At 46.0% G+C, this 19,749-nt stretch overlaps 3 protein-coding genes across 5 annotated transcripts; 1 reads left to right on the forward strand and 2 right to left on the reverse strand.

Moving 5' to 3' along the window:
• Window positions 1-3: 3 nt before the first annotated feature.
• Window positions 4-5,884, reverse strand: fam161a (FAM161 centrosomal protein A). The gene is made up of 7 exons (XM_069530376.1): window positions 5,623-5,884; window positions 3,621-3,868; window positions 1,891-3,093; window positions 1,426-1,593; window positions 1,243-1,342; window positions 658-797; window positions 4-502 (listed from the first exon to the last, which is right to left on the reverse strand). Exons 1-7 carry the CDS (start codon window positions 5,782-5,784, stop codon window positions 202-204), a joined length of 2,322 nt encoding a protein of 773 aa, XP_069386477.1. The 5' UTR covers window positions 5,785-5,884; the 3' UTR covers window positions 4-201.
• Window positions 5,885-6,899: 1,015 nt separating this feature from the next.
• Window positions 6,900-12,017, reverse strand: cct4 (chaperonin containing TCP1, subunit 4 (delta)). Its single transcript, XM_069530377.1, has 13 exons — window positions 11,769-12,017; window positions 10,441-10,493; window positions 10,267-10,356; window positions 10,042-10,150; window positions 9,668-9,932; window positions 9,344-9,476; window positions 9,037-9,176; window positions 8,837-8,933; window positions 8,365-8,475; window positions 8,126-8,256; window positions 7,418-7,652; window positions 7,181-7,294; window positions 6,900-7,067 (listed from the first exon to the last, which is right to left on the reverse strand). The coding sequence occupies exons 1-13, from the start codon at window positions 11,884-11,886 to the stop codon at window positions 7,053-7,055; spliced, it is 1,611 nt and encodes a 536-aa protein (XP_069386478.1). The 5' UTR covers window positions 11,887-12,017; the 3' UTR covers window positions 6,900-7,052.
• Window positions 12,001-17,982, forward strand: pus10 (pseudouridine synthase 10). Of its 3 annotated transcripts, none has more exons than XM_069530378.1 (19): window positions 12,001-12,139; window positions 12,242-12,382; window positions 13,176-13,310; window positions 13,416-13,688; window positions 13,799-13,885; window positions 14,287-14,321; window positions 14,411-14,525; window positions 14,663-14,724; window positions 14,884-14,929; window positions 15,340-15,404; window positions 15,495-15,580; window positions 15,667-15,792; window positions 15,929-15,985; window positions 16,069-16,145; window positions 16,311-16,366; window positions 16,544-16,661; window positions 16,778-16,920; window positions 17,069-17,168; window positions 17,343-17,982. In XM_069530378.1, the coding sequence occupies exons 3-19, from the start codon at window positions 13,185-13,187 to the stop codon at window positions 17,379-17,381; spliced, it is 1,611 nt and encodes a 536-aa protein (XP_069386479.1). In that variant the 5' UTR covers window positions 12,001-12,139; window positions 12,242-12,382; window positions 13,176-13,184; the 3' UTR covers window positions 17,382-17,982. The 3 variants fall into 3 exon arrangements, with proteins under 3 accessions (XP_069386479.1, XP_069386480.1, XP_069386481.1); XM_069530379.1 differs by having other exon boundaries at window positions 12,074-12,125; XM_069530380.1 differs by lacking the exon at window positions 12,001-12,139 and having other exon boundaries at window positions 12,381-12,651.
• Window positions 17,983-19,749: the final 1,767 nt, after the last annotated feature.

Here is a 19,749-nt window from a genome sequence, read left to right on the forward strand (position 1 = left end):
TTCTATAAGGCAAATGTATTAAATGTATGTAACCCTGACCCCCAAACCTCCTTCAGGGTCCAACAGTCCCGTTAAATTCAATGAAGCTGCAACAAACACCAGAAATCACTTTGTTCCAGGAACGAGAAGCTTCCTCCTCGATGCTCTTCGTCGCTCGGTGCGTTCAGTTGTGCTCATTCTTCTCCATCAAGTTTGATGACATCATTCTGTTGTTTCGTGCTTTTGAGCGTCGGCATCACTCTTGCTGTCGTCTGAATAATTCTCATGATCATCAGAGTAGTGGTAACTGTCATCAGAACCGCGGCGATCATCTCCACAGTCGCCCTCGGCCGAGCGGTGACCGGCGGGGTCGTCACCGTCGTGGCGGTTTGATGAGGCCTCGTCACTGTCCTTGTCCTCCTTCCCTCGCCCCCTCTCGTTGGGATCGTCCACATCTTCGTCGTCCAGGAAGACTTTCCTGTAGCGGACAGGTTGATATCCCATGTCTGAGTTCTCTTGGTCACTGATGAACAGAAGAAAACACTTTCACCATTAGACCTGAAATATAAACCCACTCTAACTCTGAACAGTTTTCTTCTTCTCAGTCACCGATCTGGTGAGATCTTCAAGAAGGTATCTGACTTTACAGAACCCTTGAACAAACCTGAAATGATTTACCTGTGTCTGCTGTCACTGGACTGGGAGGCGCTGCGAGCAGATCCAGATTGGGCTGCTTTGCTGCAGATGAACTCCTCGGTCACTTCACACCCGTGCACGGCGTCTGTGTAGCGCTTCTCTGCTGCCTGTTTGGCGTTCGTCTGGTATTAAAGCACAGGTTCAGAAAGCCGCTCAACGTGAAGGAACATGAGATCAAAGCTGAAGAAGAACCAGGCTCTGAAATATCTTCATCACTGAAGACCATCAACGTTCCCTCAGCTCACCTCATGCAGTCTTTGCTTATATTTCTAGATACATGATATATGATATGATGTAATATAATAGAGTATTTTATTACATACATACAGAGTAATTGTTAATTTCTTGCATTTTTAATACTATTATTTCCTATACATCATTTTATGATTAAAAATTTCAATCATTTTTTTGCCAGAACATTTCTATTCACCAGTCTGATGCAAATTCCTCCTGGTTTTCCTCGATGAATTCCGTCTTTCTGAGTTTAAATGTTCAGTCTCATTAAAGTTTGAATAAAAACGGTAATAGTTCAGCAGCTGTTTAAAAAGACACACTCTTTATTTTCACCTGTGCGACCTGTTCCAGCAGCAGCGGCCTCCCCTTCACTCTCTGCTGCATCTCCTTGATCTCCTGCTGGTATTCCTTCCTGCGCTGGAGGTCTTGTTTCCTGCAGAGTTTAACAACACAATCTTGTCAGTCCCTCATTTACAAACAGGAAGACGAAAGTTTGTGCTCTTGTTTTTACTTGACCTGAATTCTTCGAGTTTAGTCTGGTGGGTCTGTGACAGCGCCAGGTGGGGGTCGTTGGCCTGGGCTCGCTTCAACACCACCCTCTGCAGCTTCCTCTCCCTCTGCTTCTGCTTCTCCCTCCACTGCTCCTCCTGCTCTGTGGCCTTCCTCCTCTGCTCCAGCACCTTTCTACTCAGGGAGACAGTCTGGTCACAGATGGAGGAAGGTTTGGATGGGACGGGGACAGCAGGACAGCAGGGGCAGCTAGTAGAGGACATGGGTGCAACAATCTGCTACGGGGGGTTCAACTGTTTTGCAGGGAGGCCTAACACGCTGCTCTGCCGGGGATGCTGGGAAAAAGGAGTTCCACTAGGATTTCAAACTCAAAAGACAGCTGCTGTGGAGGATGTGTTTAAACAGGATATTTGAGAGGTTGTCTCTGTCTCGACTAAAATGGTGGAAGCCCTCGGAGTCCTAAGATGATACCTCACGGCCTCATGGCGCTTTTTGGTGGCATCTGTGACTTTGGTCGGCAGGAGCTCCAGGCTGCCGGAGAGAGATGAACAGAGGCTCGAGTTTGCCGTCCGATTCGTCCCGGAGCTAATGTATGGCCAGCGCCGCGTCCGAGGGCTGCTCTGCTCCTTCTCAATGTCAGCCAGGATGCGTTCGCGGTGCGAGGAGATCTGAGAAGTCTTCAGATCGAAGGGTTCACATGCGGTTGTAGGCTTCACCTCCTTTCGTTTCTCCAGGTTTTTCTGGAAGCGTCTGTAGCTGGCGTCAAAGTCAGGAACCTCTTTGTTGATGTGGGGTCGGTGGGGGAAGCTGCTGACCCCTCCGGCCGCATCGCTGCCGTCTTGGGTCTTCTTCCGCTCGCCGAGTCGTCGTGAAAGCATGCTGGGAGGCATCGAGGCACCGCGGAGCAACTCCTGAGCTCTCATCTGTGTCTTGATGGAGCGATACAGCTGCTCCTCCTTCATCAGCTCCCCTGATGCTGCGGCGTACACGGCCTTGGGCACAGGCTTGGCCTTGAAGGGTTTGACTCTGTCCTGGTCGGATGGTTGTGGGTGACGCAGCTGTTTCTGCTCCTTCTTGAGTCGCTCCCTCTCCAGGAAGCTGAAAGGTTTCTGGATGGTCCGGAGGTACTGCTCTTCTCGTTCTCGCTTGTTTCGCTGCCGCTCGCCCTTCTGCTCCTGCAGCTCTTCATAGAGCGGGAGGTGAACGTGTGCAGGCACGGGGCTGGCGCGGAACTTCCTCTGGCACTCTGTCAGTTCTTCCAGCTGCCGCCGCAGCTCTGCGTTCTCCAGCTCGATCTCTGTGCGCGTCTTTATGCCACGCTTTTGTCTCTCAGCCTCACGCAGGGTCATGTGGAAAGGTTTCGGGATTGTCACTCTGTGTTTCCAGGTCTCCCTCTTCTTGCCTTTCCTCTTTCCGGATCTCTTCTGGTCTCCCGGCAGACTCTGGAGCGAGGAGGACGTCAGGTGACGAGTGTTTGGTGACAGCTTGAAGTCCCTCCACATGTTCTTGATGTGTTCCTTGGGAGAGAAGAGCAGACCTTTCTCCACATCGTTGCTGGAAACATCATCCTCGTCTGATGAGTCCGAGTGTCCTGAAGTCCTCCTGAGTTCTACGGCAGAGTGGGACTTTCTCAGTCGGCGTGAAGCTGCTGGGCTGCTGTTTGACCACGGAAGCCTGATATCAGAAATATAAACATAACATTGTAAAGCACCTGCACTCGTCCTCCGTCACACTTCAACACATGACAGCAAAATGAAGCGTTCACTAGAAAGAAGTAGCTTTTTGTAACAAATGAACATTGACAGGACACGTTCCTCTGGTGTTTATGTAACCGTGTCCGTCTTAACCACGTCAACAACACATACATGTTGAGTTCAACTGCACTCAGTCTCTGATGGCAGCCGTTCGTTTGGCACATTCAGCTGACGCCAGTCGATCCTTCACACTGAAGCTCGAGGCTGTTGTGCTATGAAATATCAACATGGCACCAACTTGAGGCCAAAAGGAATCCAGATAAAGGAGACACATCTTTTGCCTTTGTCTGTGGATATCATCCACATCATCACATAACTCAGGAAAACCAAACACATCAGGGGGATCCAGATGTTTTGCGTCACATTTGGGGGCTGTGATGTCATCTTTCTTTACAGTCGGTGGTTAAAACCTCAGTTAACTTTGAGTTTGTTAATCTCGCTGCCCACCTGTGCCCCGCCTCCAGCGCTGTCAGGTCCAAAGGCCCCATGAACTTGAGCTGCAGCTTCCGTTGGTACATGCTCTCCAGCTCGGCCATGGTGTGGAGGTGGGCCTTCTTCAGCTCCTCCAGCTTGCTGTAATACTCCTCGTTGGAGAAGAAGATGCCGCTCAGGTCGAGGCGTTCTCCCGGCGCTATGTAGCCGTTCCCCAGACGATCATCGTCACAGAAGTCAGAGCCGGAGTCCTCGTACTCCAGCTGAAATATAGGACGAGATTTTTACCTGACAGGGACGTTCACGTGTCACAGACGCAAAGAGTCAGAATGAAGTTGGCAACAAAACATCTGAGTATGAAACTAAATTAAAACAGACAGAATATGTGTAAATAATAAAAACCTTTAACTACAGGAAGAAATATTATTTGTACAGAAATGTACTAAAGTAAAGAGCATTGGCACAAGAATGTAAACTATGTTTGAGTATTATGTATCAGGAGATATGAAAGTAAACATATACATGTATGAGCATATGTAGACAGTTATATGTATATATAAGGTATGGTTTACATTGTTATGAGTATATATGTTTATAAAGATAGACAGATGGATTAATGGGTATAATTTCACCATAGAATATTGAATAGAAGTATACTATATAGTGTAACTAAATAAAGAAGTATGAACATATATCAATACATATTATCTATATCAATTAGTTCACGATGGTATACATCATCCATCATGATATGATTATAGAGTTTGTAAATATGAATATAGAAATAGGTGAATGTCACAATAAGAGCCATTAGCATGGAATAATATATTTGTACATATTATACAAATATAAATTCAAGTAATACTCAGAAGGAGGAGTTTGCTTCTAGGTCAGATTGAATTATATGATTCTAAAAACTTCTCCGAGCTGATACTTGTATTTAGACGCACAGAGGATAAAGCTGTGCTGGCGTCAGGACGGTGTTTGTGCTCCAGGAGCAGCGCTGCTCAGAGGCTCCTCCAGGACTAAGCTTATTATCCTGCCACCACAGAGACATGGGACATATGGCTGAGCAGCTCAGCACGAAGCTGGGCCCACACACATTCTGCTCCAGGTGTCTGGCTTCACGACGTGCTGTCCTCAGGATCTCCTCTCAGAGTTCAATCCACAATGAGGTAGTGGGGATTATAAAGTGAACATGGCGTCTGATAATCTAGTCCGAGAATAGTGCGGCGATCACAGTGTGCAGGTCAGATCCCCTCCAGCACACGGACCGACGGCGTCAGCAGGACGCTCAGCAGACGCTGGGAATCAAGTTTTAAAGTGAACAACGGCAGCTCAATAAATCAGGACCCTCAGTAGTACTCTGAAAGAGTACTTTTCTCTGCAGTTAAAGTACACGCACTCAGTGTTTCCATGATATTCAAAGGTTCAGTGTGTAGAACTGTGAACACCCCTCCCCTCCCCCTCTCCTTCCAAACATGAAGAAGAACCTGTGGCAGCTTCAGTCGTCATAAAAACTCAAAAGGTTTTAGTTTGTCCAGTCTGGACTAATGTAAACAACATGGAGGCCTCCGTAGAGAGGGTCCCCTCCATGTAAATATAAAGTATTTGAATATAAAGTATTTGAATATAAAGTATTTGAATATAAAGTATTTGAATATAAAGTATTTGAATATAAAGGGTCTTTTCTGGGGTAAAGAAAACTACAGTTCATATGATTTAGATGAAACTAAGAAGTAAAAACACCGTGAGGATTCTTCATCAACAGATTTCTGTCCTCTCACACTGGAGCGTTCATTCTTCCACGTGACCTCTCGATGACCTCATCAGCTGATTTGATCTGATTCTTCTGATTTCTGATGAGCGGTGACGTAGTGAAAACACCACAACACGTCATTAGTGACCTCATTACTTTAGACCCACCTTTTTAAAACAAACACCATGAAAACAACCAATCAGACCTCAGCACTGTCACACTGGATTCAGACTTTAACGGGACTTTAACGGGGCTCACCTCCGCCTCGTGCTCCCGGTTGTCCCGGTTGTCCCGGTGTCCTGAGGCCGTGCGGGGCAGCGCTCGGTCCCGCTCGTACGACGCTAACGGCGCCTTCGTGAGCGGGTCCACCGGCGTCTTCAGACACGACGTCACCAGGACGTTGGTCCGGTGAGAATCCATCACTTCCGTCAAAAGGTTCCGTTGATTCTAAATCCTCACGAGCGACCGGCGGCCGGTTACCGGGCAACAGGTGAGGAGGGAGGGGAAGTGACGCAGCCGAACAGGAAGTCAGGCTTCTTCACAAAAATAAAAGTCGATGTAGATCGTTAGATAAAACGGGACACATTCAAATAAACATCTATTTTTAAAAGCTGTTTTCATCCTCATCATTTTCATTTACCACTTTTAACGTGAATACTCTAAAACCATGAAAGTCAGAGCAAACTTGGTGATTTTGTTTTATCATTGTCCTGGTTGGGTTTTAGGTTTTGAGCGATATAATTCAGTCTGGATGTGTTTTTACTGTTTCTATCTTTTCTCTTTGTATTTGACTCGTTCCTTTATGTTAACTGTCTGTGACTGCGGTCATGTGTTGTCATGTGACACGGCTGCTCTACATTTATTCATTTAATCTGAGCACTTCATCGTACTTGTCTGGCTCCTCGTCACATCCTGATCATTATTATTTCTCATATTTCATTTTCTTGCTTTTGCGGTCGAAGCGCTTTGTAAACTCTTTTTTTTACACAATGCTATTAAATTCAAGGTGATTCATATTTTATGTTTTTGTCTGTTTTGAAAGTTTTGATTATGATTTTATTTCTGAACACATCTCTGGACCCGTCTCCCTGAAAACCTGAGGGCAGCAAGTGGGTGAATAAAAAGAAATTAGTAAATAATAGGCACGTTTCATTTAATTGTTGTTGCAGGATTTAAACCCTTTTTAACTTCTCTACACGATCTTTTAGGAAAACAGAAAAAAATAAACAAACAAAATAGTTTAAGTAAAAATATCACAAATGAACCAACACTATACAACATTATGACGGTAAAGTTTCAATTATTGAACTAACATTCAAAACACCTTTGAATATTACATATTAAATGTATTTCAGCATTTTATTTCTGCATTTATGTATTATTGTGTAATTTGGTCATTTCTAATTTTGGCAGTTTTAGTCCTCAATAATCGAACAGACTCTTTAATGAGGATTTCAATTTTGAAAAATCCTGAAAATCTGAAACAGAAGACAAATGACCTCAGTGTTCAGCAGAATGAGGACAGAGGCAACAGATGGAGTGTCAACAAAAAAACAAGCCTTTTTATTAAATTATGCAACGTAACAACTACAGTGGAAATCTGAACAAACTGGCGTCAACACGGTCGTCAGATCCCTCGCAGTGCGAACAGGCTTAGTTACAGAACTCACAGGACAAACTCAAATCCCTTATCGAGCGCTCACCTGGAACAGAATAAAACACAGGTTTAGTTTGGATTTCCAGTCAGAAGGAAGGTCAAGTTCTCTCAGGAGCAGGAAGTTGATTCTGCCACTAAAATCCCGTTGAGGTGTCTTACCAAGTCGTCAATCTTGAGGATGCTGCGGACCGTCTCTGTGGCCAGGGTCAGTGCACTGATGGAAACCAGCAGAGGCTGCACCACCAGCTCCTCCAGGATGTTGGAGATCCCGCCCTGTCACAAACACACAGCGAATCAGTGGTGAATAATCAGTGGAGACAAACAGTGGCCCCATCTTCTCTTTTCTACACTTTTATTTCATGGACATTAGACGAGGAATCACAGAGTCAAACCAACCTTACGGACGTTGATGCCCGCCATCTTGTCACCCTGGGCGTGCCTGTTCCGGAGCTCCGTCACAGTGGAGATGGGGTTCAGGCCGGCATTCTCAGCCAGCGTGGAGGGAACCACCTCCAGGGCGTCAGCGTACGCCCGCACACAGTAGGCCTCCATGCCAGCCAGAGTACGCGAGTACTCGGCCAGACGCACGGCCAGCTCGATCTCTGGAGCGCCACCACCAGCGATCAGGGCCCTGAGGGACGGAGGAAGAGAATAAAGATGAAAAAGTAGAAGACAACAAATCACAACAAGATTCTGTTACTGAAAATAGAATCATTAAAAACAGAAACAGTTTCTTCTTATTTTACATCAACAGATAATGTGTGTGTGTGTGTGTGTGTGTGTGTGTGTGTGTGTGTGTGTGTGTGTGTGTGTGTGTGTGTGTGGGAACGCTCCCCTGCCAAGTTGCTGAGACAACCAGGCGTGAAGTAGCGGGGAGCGTTCCACCTTAATGTTCCTCTGTTTGTTACGCTCTCACACGATGAAGCGATGCAGGAGCGCCTTTGACAGAGGGAATCTGAGAGTGTACTTTCAACATCCAATAAGTTCACATACAAATAAATCAAAAGTATTCGGACGTTATCTTTCTACTCTTAGAATCATGAGCGAGGGACGAGTTTATTTTTCTGTGTAGTCTGTGAAATGATCTCAGCAGAAATGACGAACCTCTTCTTGACCAGGCAGCGGATGACACACAGGGCGTCGTGGATGGAGCGCTCGGCCTCCTCGATCACCAGCTTGTTGGAGCCTCGAACCACAATGCTCACCGTCTTCCCGGGGCTGGCACAGCCTGTGATCTGCACGGAGCAACAGTCAAAGGCATCAGAGGAGAGGGAGCGTCAGGTGTCAGTTACGTCCTTTTAACAGCAATAACATCAAACCTTAATAATCCCGGATTACGTTACCTTGATCAGTTTGCCTGAGCCGTCCAGGTGGACCTCCTCCACCAGCTCTGCTGAACCGAGCATCTCTGCGGTGAAGTGGTCGATGTGAGCGATGGGCTTGGTGCCAATAGTCTGCAGAGGAGCAGAGACTTTGTTTTATTTTCCTGTCACAGATCAGCTTCATTCCAAAGAACGATGAATTGGGACAAATGTCCTGGTTCTTGTTTATATTTAATTCCAGTGGTTTAAGTCGTCACCAGGTCTCTAACGACGAGCAGCAGGGACGCAGTGTCGTCACACAGGCAACAGATTAGAATTAGGAGAAACCAAGATTTCCTGCCTGGTGTTTGATTATAATTGATATGGAAACGTTCTTGCTGCTCTGCGATGTTTTCATTTCATATTCAACAAAATAATGAGGACGTCACAAATGACTCATCAGAAACAGAGCTGCAGACCGATGAGTGTGGAACAGCTGTAAACTGACGCTCACCTTGCATATGAACTCTATGTCTTCTCTCTCGATTTCTTTCACCACCATGATCTTCATTTTGTTGAGGAAGTGCAGGGCGAGGTCGCTCAGAGCGTCTCTGTCACAGGACGGTTTGTCGTCAGCATCAAACAAGTTCGTATCAAGAGTCTGACGAGTTGTAGAAACTAGATTTTGTTCTCATGTGATCTGTGTTCGTTTACCTGAGGATGGACTTCTGGATGAGCAGCACGTTGCAGCCGGCCTTCTTAATCTGTTTCACCAGGTTGAGGATGTAAGCACGTTCCTCCCGGAGCACGCGATCCATCTGGGCGTAGTCTGAGACCACGATCTGGTTGTCCATCTGCAGCGCACCATCAATAAAACCAACACACAGCAGGTCAGAAAACTCTCCAGGACAAAATCAAACTTAACATCTGACACAGAAACTCTCGTCTGTACAAAGTTAAACTCAAAAGCAGTTTGAAGAGAGAATCTTTCCTCTCAGCTGATGTTTGTCAGATCACTCACGTCAGTTTTGGGGGGGGACAGGCAGAACTGGATGAGGCCGACCTTGGCCTTCTCAACTCGGGTCACGCCGGTGCTCGCCACCCTCTGGGTCAGCACCAGGCCATCCACCAGCTCACAATCATCAATGGTACCGCTGAAAACACACACACTTTAAATTCTGCTGCACGTTTGTGTCACAGTCTGAAGTTTCAAAATCGAATACTTAAAATATCCTGCACCACTACTCAACAAAAAACTATTATATTTCCCAGTATTACTTCAAATTACGACAAATGCTGTCGAGGTAATATGATAAAAAACAAACAGCTGGATTCCAGTTCTCACCCGAGCTTCTTGATGATCTTGATGTCCTGCAGGTCGACGTTTGTGGCCGTTGCCGGGTCGATGACTCTCATGACGGCGTCTACGCTCATGGGCGCCAGCAGGCTGGAGTACTGCGACACCACCTTGGAGCACAGCGACGTGGTGGCGCTGTTGAGCAGCGTCTCGCGGTCGCTGAGCTGCACCGGCCGGCTCATGCCCGTCAGCACCTCCACGCCCTTCTCCACAGCCTTCTGGAACGACTCCGAGATGGTGGTGGGGTGGATACCTGACGGGACAAAGCGTTAACAGCAACGTTCAGACGAATGACACATTAATCATATTTCGATGAATTTATAACGACGGCATCGGTTCATGTTGATATTTTTCAGTCTCACCTTTCAGGAGCAGTTTGGAGCAAGAATCCAGCAACGCTCCGGCGATCACCACCACAGAGGTGGTGCCGTCACCGGCCTCGATGTCCTGGGCTTTGGACAGCTCCACCAGCTGAAACACATTTCAATACAAGTTAGGAGAAAAGACAAAGTCTGCACTCACACACCTCCTTTCCTCTTGAGGGGAATCAAACCATCACCGAGCTCGTGTTGACTCTGACAACGTACCATTTTGGCTGCAGGGTGGAGCACCTGCATCTGCTTCAGAATGGTGGCGCCGTCGTTAGTGATGGTCACGTCACCTTTCTCGTCCTGGATCTGAAACATCACAACAGCTTCTGCTTAGAAACACGTGTACTGAGTGCGGAGCTGGGCGGAGTTAGAGACAATGTGTTCACTGACCATCTTGTCCATTCCTTTGGGTCCCAGGCTCGTTCTGATGGCATCTGCAACGGCTGTCAAACAAGAAGGTGAACGATCAACATCTCTTCCACAGCATCGGCCCTCATCACCAAAACATCCAGAATCTCATTATGTCCTCTACTTGAACTATTTGTCATCCTGAGATATTTGTTTTCTTTTAGGGTCTATTTCTTCAGTTGGGCCTCTGGGTATTCTCCTGCAGTGTCCTCACAGGAGCTCACTCTATCGTGACCCAGAGTTTTTACTCTCTGGTGAAAGGAAACTGACTGACGTGTGTTCTCTGGATCATTTCAGGAGATTGTGCAGAGCTGGGTGCGGATGTGAAAACAGCTTTACGTTGATGAATCTTATTCAATTCAACACTGGACTTTACTGGGCTCTACAAGATACACATGTAGAGAGAGGGAGGGAGGGAGGGAGATAAAAGATGGATGACAGATGGATGATAAATAATGGATGGATGATAGATGGATGGATGATAAATAGATGGATAATAGATGGATGATGATAGATGGATGATAGATGGATGGATGATGATAGACAGATGGATGGATGGATGATAAATAGATGGATGGATGATAAATAGATGAATGATAGATGGATGGATGATAAATAGATGGATGATAGATGGATGGATGATAAATAGATGAATGATGATAGATGGATGATGATAGACAGATCGATGGATGGATGATAAATAGATGGATGGATGATAGACAGATCGATGGATGGATGATAAATGGATGGATGGATGATAAATAGATGAATGATAGATGGATGGATGATAAATAGATGGATGATGATGGACAGATCGACGGATGGATGCACGTCAGGATGATGAATGAACACAGTGAATAATTCACTAACAATAACCAAGTTATCACAATGAACATGATGATCAACAGTTTAGTTCAGATCTGCATCAGAACAAGTTCGAGCATCTTAAAACACTGAACCAGACTCCAGCCACAAATGTGGAAACTGTTGTGTCATGCTGCTCGCTTCTTCAGACGACACCCAGAGGCTCCGTGAGAGGAAACTCAAGTTTACAACGTGCGTGTTTGTAAAGTTAGAGGTTCGACGTGAGCCGAACATTTGTATTAAACTTCATTATTATTGAAACATCATTATTTGCTGTGTCCGGTGCGTTGTGCGATTTCAACGACGAGTGAGCGGTTAAATTGGGGTTTTATTGGCGGAGGTTTGGCACCGGACACACGGTGCAGCCCTGCCCATCCCGGGGCTTTGACTCTGAACGGGCCGCAGAGATGCTGCGACACGTTCGACCAGGTTAGCATGTAGCTCACCTTTAGCTGCAGAGATGTTACTGAACCGGATCTGGGCCGGTTTGTCCCGGTCCACATACGCCCCTCCTTTGTTTCTGCCCCCGGTTGGGAGCCTCGGTGCCGCCATCATTTCGGGCATCGCGGCCAACTAACGGATGGATGATGTTCGGGTGAAGGTTCGGAGCGGGAGAGAGGGACCGCGGGGTTTGACGGACGCGGTTCGGCGGCGGATGGACTCGGATTGAGGTGAAATCGTCCCGGCGCCGGTGAGAAGCTTCCAGAACCACGGGAGCCTGCGGAGAGAGGGAGGATCCGGCGACTAGAGATGACGTATCCAGACCCAACGCGTCCATCGCCGATTTGACAGGATTCGTTTATGTACTCATCAAAAAGTTAGAATTCAGATTGAATTCACCGAATAATCAACAATCATCAAAGTTCACACGATTGAATCTGTTTTTATTCTCACCGATTTGTGAATTTTAAACATTTAGGTGAGACGTGCTGACTGCGGATCGATTGGTTCCGTCTGTTGAGGCTGCAGACGCTAGCGGATGCTAGCACGCTAACAGGAAGCTGAAGCGTGTTTCCTGCCTCCGCTTGAAGTCTGAGTGAAAGAACGGATCCTCCGCCAGGTAGGTTCCTCTCAGACTCCCACCTGCGGCTCGAGACCTCTGCTCGAGTTCACGTCTTCTCCCGGGGGCTCCGAGAGGCTCCGTGTTAGCTCCGCTAGCTTAGCAACCCCGAGAGTGTCATGCTGTGGCTGCATCCTGCTCTCAGATGTCACCTGAGTAAAAGTACACAGGTGTAATATACAGTATACGTGTAGTGTGATGAGAACCTGCAGGATGAGTGAAGAGACTCAGAGAATCACGTTGATTCATCAGAGTGTTGTTACTTTCAGGTGAACTTTGATCGTCGCTGCTGGAGCTTGAATGTTGTTTCTGTCATCAGAGATCAAATATCACATTTACACCCAAACAACAAATCAGAGTGATTCAAAGAAAAGACCTCAGAGGAACTTGAGCTGTGAAATATCTGAACATGTGAAATGATGTTTGTAATAATACATGAACCGATTTAAAGTCGGAACAGTTTGTCCACCAGAGAGCAGAGACAAGTTTATTTACCTTTATGATCATCAGATTGATCATTAGCATTCATGTCCTACGTTTACTTGTCGGCAGATATATCTTAACGACCTATCATCCAAATATTATCCTGGTTAATTTATCTGTCAGGTTCAAATTGTGAGTCCTGCTCTTTCTTTTATTCATTTAATGGCAAATTAGAGTCCTCACACATTCACACGAACAGGAAAGATGCATCGTTTACTCTCTCTCACCGTGACTGAAAGGATTTGAAAAGGTTGAATTAAAGTTCGTGTTCAGCCGGAGTCCTGTAATAAATGTCAGTGCTCGTCTGCAGCCTGCTGTCATGCTGCCTCTGAAGGAGAAGGATAAACCCATCGTCCAGAAACTGCTCTCTGCCGGCTGCTGCGCTCGCTGCATCCTCAGATTCTGCTGCACTCGTGTCCAGGCCGCCTACCGACAGCCACAACAGGTGGGACACGCACGTTTCACCTTCTGTGTTCATTCCTCAATATTTCTAAATGTCCAGTGTTCCCTCTTAACACCAGTTACCTGGTCATTGTCTCATCTTACACAGGAAACACTGAAGGAGCTTCTAGCTTTCATCAGCGACACAGAAAACAGCAAAGCCCCAGATTCAGCAGCCTCAGTGTCCACTGGAGAAAACAAGTCCCATGATGCATCTGTGTCAGAGGCAGCTGAGCAGCCGGCGAGCAAAAGAGCGAAACTGGAACACAACGAGACGAACGCCGGGTCAGAGGAAGGCGAAGACGCTGCTGCTAAGTCGCATGTGTGTGTGGTGTGTTTGGGAATCCTGCAGGAATTCTGTGCCACCACTCAGGCTGTAAAGGTGTGTGTGTGTGTGTCTGTGTGTGTGTGTGTGTGTGTGTCTGTGTGTGTGTGTGTGTGTGTGTGTGTCTGAGTTTCTTGACATGAATCTATGTGTTTGTATTTTCACAGATTGCAGAGGCAGTGAAAGCTGAAAAATATGAGTTTGACACCCTGGTGTTGTCCGTCTCTCTGCCAGCTCAGCTGTGTGTCCGTGAGGTGAGTGAGTGAGTGAGTGTGTGTGTGAGTGTGTCTGACTGCGACTCATGGTTACATTCATTTTTACCTTTTCTGTCGATTCTATTTCCAATGAATGGATTAATCACTGTCACATCATGACCCTAAAACTCCACTGTTGTATATCAGTCCTCTAAATAGAACTGATTTTGTTTCATTGAGATCAATTAATTATTCTGTGGGAAACCTTCACAAACCATAACTCTACGTTGAAGAAAGTCACAAATGTCATAAGTTCTTTGTTGACGCACGTCTCTTCCCTCTGTTAAGTTTCGTGGAAACGTGTTCTGTAGTTTTCGTGTGTTCGTGCTGACAAACGTAACCGCCTTTACGATTAAATCTCAAAGTTGTTGTGATTGATGTGTTGCATTCGGACCCTGCAGCACTCCTGTTGGCTGCACGTGAAGAAGGAAGTGAGGTAAAGTGACTCTCGATGTTTTGAACTGGTTCAGTTGCTCGGGCGTCTCGTGGATCCTGAAGTTTAACTGCAACACTTTCTACGTTCAGAGACAAGGGCCTGGTGCTGGACAAGGACGACATCATCCCACTGAAAGAGGCCTTCAAGTGGGTCGTGCAGGGCCTGGTCGCCAAGCAGCTGGGGGGTGTCGCCGTGGTTACCAAGGTAAGAGACATCCACGATGAGATTCTTTTTCATTTCGGAGTCAAACTTTCGTGGGCGGGGGGGGCGGGCATCGTTATTGACGAGCACGCAGCTCAAAGAGGAAACAGCTCTGCAGGATGTTTTTCGTGTGTTTTCAGAGCGGGCTGGAGGTCGGCGTGGAGTTCACCCACGAAGCTACAGACGGCGACTGCCACTTCCTGTGAGTTCTGAACTCGTTGAATGGTTGTTTCCCGCTCATGACGTCACAATTACACGACTCTGCAGAGGGCTTTTAATTTGAAACTATGGTTACAGGAAGTAAAGTCTCTCAAAGTGAGTGCTGACCTCTGTTGACCTCTGACCTCTGTCTGTCCCACAGTGCATCAGTGTGTCCTGACTGCTTCAAACCCACCAAGAACAAGCAGGTGAGGAGACGGATCGCACGTCTTTCAGGGACTGAGTCTTCAAAAAGTCTCAGAACTGTTGTGATTGAGTCCAAACATCTAAACGGGATTTATCGTCAAAGCTCCAGGCTCATGTGAGGTCACCGTGACCTTTGACCCCTGTCCAAGTGACAACTGGTCAAACTGTGACGATAGAACTGAGACGTCATGTTCATGTGACTCTGACCTGAGCACTAAACTTTCATCAGTTCTTCTGTGAAATGTGGCCTCTGACCACTAGGTGTCGCCGGCAGGAAGACGATAACAGAATCAATCAGGTCTTTGTTGTCTTTCATGTTACACAACCTGAGGCCACACACACACACACACACACACACACACACACACACATTCATAGGTTAAATCCACTCAGGCTCCGTCTGTCTCTGCAGTCGGTCTTCACCAGGATGGCGGTGGTCAAAGCTCTGGAGAAAATTCCTGACGCCAGCTTCCTCAGGTGAGCATCAGCTTTGTTCCTCAGCTCTGGTTGTTTTCGTCCGAAAGATTGAAATGATGATTGTAGATTTTTTTTTTTTTTTTACTCCAGACATTACCCTTGTCCTCCAGCGCGGCCATCCAGCTGTTGCAGTCTTCAGGGCGTCCAGTGTCTCCACACGTCCGTCTTCATCGCAGGTATCGTAGGTCGCTAATAAAACATTCGGCCGCTTGAGTCGGTGTCGTCACATCTGAACGATCGCTCTCTGTTTCCTGACGTTCAGGGAGATACAACAAGTTCTGCCGCAGTCTGCCTCAGACCCCCTGGGTGATCGACGGAGAGAGGAGGATGGAGTCTTCAGTGGAGGAGCTGATCGCAGCGCCCGTCCTGTCGTCCTTCAGAGCCGAGGGTGAGTGGACAAAACTCTGCAGCCCTCATGTTCAAATCATCCGGAGTGTCCTCGTCTTTCCAAGTTGACGTCTTCGTCTTCTACTCGACGGCTCCTCTTCTTCATCCTGAATCTCTTTCTTCTTTTTTAACTGCAGGTTTTAATTTCTCCTCGTCCGGCAGAGAGGACGTCGACGTCCGAACTCTTGGAAACGGTGAGACGCTCGTTGTTTTTTTTCACCTGAAGTTTGACGGCTGGAGGTTTCTGTTAATTTTCCGTCTCGGCCTCGTTTGACAGGTCGTCCGTTTGCGATGGAGCTGATTAATCCTCACAAGTCCAGACTCAGCCGGGTCGAGATGAAGCAGCTGCAGGAGGTGCTTGTTCTCAGGCCACATATGAAAACACAAACGTCCGACTTCCACACAACTCGTAGCGATATTTTCACTGCATCTCGTTAACTAGTACATGTCGGAACACAAACACTTGAAGGTTTGATGGTTGTCCAGGTTCCTAACTTTGTCTTTTTTAAATGTTTTCAGACAATTAACGAGTCTTCAGACAAAATCAGAGTACGAGACCTGCAGATCGTCTCCAGGTGAGAAGAGTTCAGCTCGACAGGAAAAACCTGCACCTGCTCTTAATTTAAATCTATTCATGTGTGTGTGTGTGCTTGTGCGTGTGTGCGTGTGTGTGTGTGTGTGTGTGTGTGTGTGTGTGTGCGTGTGCGTGTGCGTGTGCGTGTGTGTGTGTGTGTGTGTGTGTGTGTGTGCAGAGACGCTATGAGTCGAATGAAGGAGGGCGAGGAGGAGAAGACGAAGTCGTACACGGCGCTTGTCTGGACCAGGAAACCGATTCAGAGAGATGATATCATCTTCATTGGTGAAATCAAGGTCACTACACACACGCACACACACACACGCACACACACATGCACACAGACCAGCAGAAACTGAACAACAGATTCAGACAGGAAGTAGAGTGTGTTTGTGTGTTGGTTGTTGGTCAGGAGCTGACTCTGGATCAGAAAACTCCTCTCAGGGTTTTGCATCGCCGTGCGCTCGCCGTCCGACAGAGAGTCGTCCACAGTATGAACGCTCGCTTCCTGGACCCGCATCACTTCCACCTGGAGCTGAAGACGCAGGCCGGGACGTATCCTCACTACATGTTGTGTGTCCACAATGGACGGATGAATGTTTTAATTTGATTCATTCATCTTATGTCATTAAAACTTCAGATTATTTTCATGGAAACTTTTCAGATCTTTTTTGTGTCGTTGCTTCTTAACGTCCACCGACAGTTACATTAAAGAGTTCGTCCACGGAGACTTCGGCCGCACTAAACCGAACCTGTGTGAGCTGCTCCAGACGGACACGGACATTCTGGAGCTGGACGTGGAGGTGAGACGAAAACACAGCATCGCCTCAGACAGACTGAGCCACTGGGGGGCGCTGTCTCATACAGGATGGTTATGCTATGGTGTCCCTCAGGGTTCACTTCTGGGACCAGTATTATTTTCTTTGTACGTGTTCCTGCTGTGTCTCATACGTCCTCATGTCCTCTCTCTGTCTCAGTCTGTGGACGTGGACTGGCCTCCCGCCATCCCAGAGTGAACGTCGCCCCGGCCGCAGACCTCGTCCCGGATCCGAGAGCCGGCGGGTTCGGTCCTGTTGGTTCTTTTCACCACGGCTCGTCCCATAACGACGTTGCATCGGAGCGACCGCCAAGGTCACGTGAGAACACCGGTGAATGCTGTTGGGATGTGAGAGAGGCACCGTCCTGCTGCTGCTCGGAGACGTTTGTGACACGTTCAGTATTGTTCCTGACGAACCTCGGAGGGAAAAACACTTTCTTTACATTTAATTTCATTGTTTTTTATGAAATTTTCCGGCAGCAAGTCGCTGAGTTGTGACGTTATATTGAGTTTCCATAATTTCAGGGACCTCAGATTTAAATGAGAAAACTTTTGTGTCCATCTGATTATTTCTAAAACACATTTCCACGACTCACTGTGGGATAAAATGTAAAATTAGATTCTTGAGCTGAGGTCACAGATGATGCCACTGATATTATTTCAGATAACTTTTTTCATCCTGAACTTTTAAATGCATCTTATTTATGAACCCTTAGTTTTTCACTTAAAATGTGCTTTACTGTTAGTTTGTCGTGTTAAGTGCATTTTTTTGTTCAGAATCAATAAAGCAACTCCACCTACCCAGTTTTATTTATTCACCTTATCTTTAAATCACACTTGAGTCTTTTATTTGTGTAGAAATAAAAGACGAGTGTGAAAAACGTGCTTTGAAAAAGTACAATAAAATGAAACTTAACTTCATATTTACATTTTTTGGGCTGTGATTTATATTAAAGCTAAAAGTAAAATATCCCACCAGCCTAAATAAAACTTGTCTAATATATTTATATGTTGTATATGAACGACTTACGCCCAAAATACTACAAATACTAACAGCTGCTATGTTGGAATGTGAACCATTAATGATTCAAGAGGCTTGATTACATGATGTATATTTATATATATATATATAAAATGTAGTCACTAGATTTCCGTTGTATGAACACTGGAGTGAATCATCAACGTGTTAAAGCAAATTAAAAGAACGTGGATGTGCAGCAGCTCTTTGTCCCCGACGGACGTTTTAGAAATAAAGAGTCACGACAGCAGAAACCCTGAAATGTATTTCTTTTAATTTAATTCAAAATAAATACTACCACGGCGGCAACGCAAGTCCACTGCTGGGTTCTTGCCCTAACGTTTTGGTAAGAAAACAAACAAGCAAACGATCCAAAATGAAATTTTTTAAATAAAATAAAACCAAATAAAGAGACTTCAGTTAATGCATCCATCATCATCATCATCATCATCATCAACAACATCAGCATCATCATCCTCCTTCACAGACTTTCAAGAGGTGCCTTTTTTTAACGACATACAAGGTAACACTGCGGAGAATGACGAACATAAATAAAACAAATACTATGGTACAAAACGAGGGAAGGGAAGTGGAGCGAGGGATGATGGGACTGGAACGACCTGATGGAACCAGCACTGCAAAACAAATAAAAATAAAACGTTCATCCACAGTCCCACTTGTTTGTTTTAGGTTTTTTTTTTTTTTGTTGTCATTTTTTCTTTTTTAAAGAGGGACGAACAGAAACGACAGACTACGGTTTGAGTCACGTCTTCTCACAGCGATTTGGGACGAGACCACGTTCGATGGGCGTGGGGGTGGGGTGGGTGGGTGGGGGGTGTGTGGGGGTGTTTGTCTCCATGGAAACATCCTCCGTGGACGAAGATGAGTTATCAACCCGAGAAAAGAAAAGAAAAAATAAATAAATGATCTAAAACCAATGGAAGGGTGTCTGACTTCTCTCTTTCCTTCAAATGATTTATCTGTGAGTTGTTTGTTTTCCTCGAGCTTCAACAGTCAGAGAGAAATATCACGTCTGTGTCCGGATGCCGCGAAAGACCGAGAGAAAAACGAAGGCGTTGGATATTTACATCAGGAAGTTTGGGGCAGTTTTCAAACACGAGTGTCTCACGGCTCAGTTTGTCCTGATCTGTAACGTGATTGGTGATTTATCGATTCCCTCAGTTCGGATTAGTTTAAAACGTGTTTGAATAATACTGACGGAATCAGAGTCGAGCTGGAAGCCTCATTTCTGTCTGTAGGTTAAAGTTTGCTTTGCTCTGATTTATCGTCTGAAAACAGTCTTCTCGTACGGACTCATGGAAGTGCCATAAAAAACGATCTGAAGAAGAATTAAATAAAAACTACATGTGGAGAAATAAAGAGGAACACATTAAGAATAGACGGATAAAATAAAATGTGAAAATATAAAGAGAAATTAATCAGATAATACATTTAGAAATATAAACACAAATAACAAAATATAATCATTATTTTCAGTTTCTGTATATACTTTCAAATATATATATTTCTAATGTTTGCATATATTTAC

The sequence above is a fragment of the Paralichthys olivaceus genome, chromosome 8 (assembly GCF_024713975.1).
Source record: "Paralichthys olivaceus isolate ysfri-2021 chromosome 8, ASM2471397v2, whole genome shotgun sequence".
Taxonomy (NCBI): Eukaryota; Metazoa; Chordata; class Actinopteri; order Pleuronectiformes; family Paralichthyidae; genus Paralichthys; species Paralichthys olivaceus.

Excerpts from the sequence above, each read along its gene's own strand:
- fam161a (XM_069530376.1), bottom strand. The coding sequence starts at position 5,784 with ATGGATTCTCACCGGACCAACGTCCTGGTGACGTCGTGTCTGAAGACG. Across the intron at positions 1,343-1,425 it reads ACTAAACTCGAAGAATTCAG|GAAACAAGACCTCCAGCGCA; the intron begins GTCAAGTAAAAA and ends TAAACTCTGCAG. Across the intron at positions 503-657 it reads TCCAGTGACAGCAGACACAG|TGACCAAGAGAACTCAGACA; the intron begins GTAAATCATTTC and ends TCTGTTCATCAG.
- cct4 (XM_069530377.1), bottom strand. The coding sequence starts at position 11,886 with ATGCCCGAAATGATGGCGGCACCGAGGCTCCCAACCGGGGGCAGAAAC. Across the intron at positions 8,934-9,036 it reads ATCCAGAAGTCCATCCTCAG|AGACGCTCTGAGCGACCTCG; the intron begins GTAAACGAACAC and ends GTCCTGTGACAG. Across the intron at positions 7,653-8,125 it reads CGCTGCCTGGTCAAGAAGAG|GGCCCTGATCGCTGGTGGTG; the intron begins GTTCGTCATTTC and ends TCCGTCCCTCAG.
- pus10 (XM_069530378.1), top strand. The coding sequence starts at position 13,185 with ATGCTGCCTCTGAAGGAGAAGGATAAACCCATCGTCCAGAAACTGCTC. Across the intron at positions 16,146-16,310 it reads AGATGAAGCAGCTGCAGGAG|ACAATTAACGAGTCTTCAGA; the intron begins GTGCTTGTTCTC and ends AAATGTTTTCAG. Across the intron at positions 16,367-16,543 it reads GACCTGCAGATCGTCTCCAG|AGACGCTATGAGTCGAATGA; the intron begins GTGAGAAGAGTT and ends GTGTGTGTGCAG.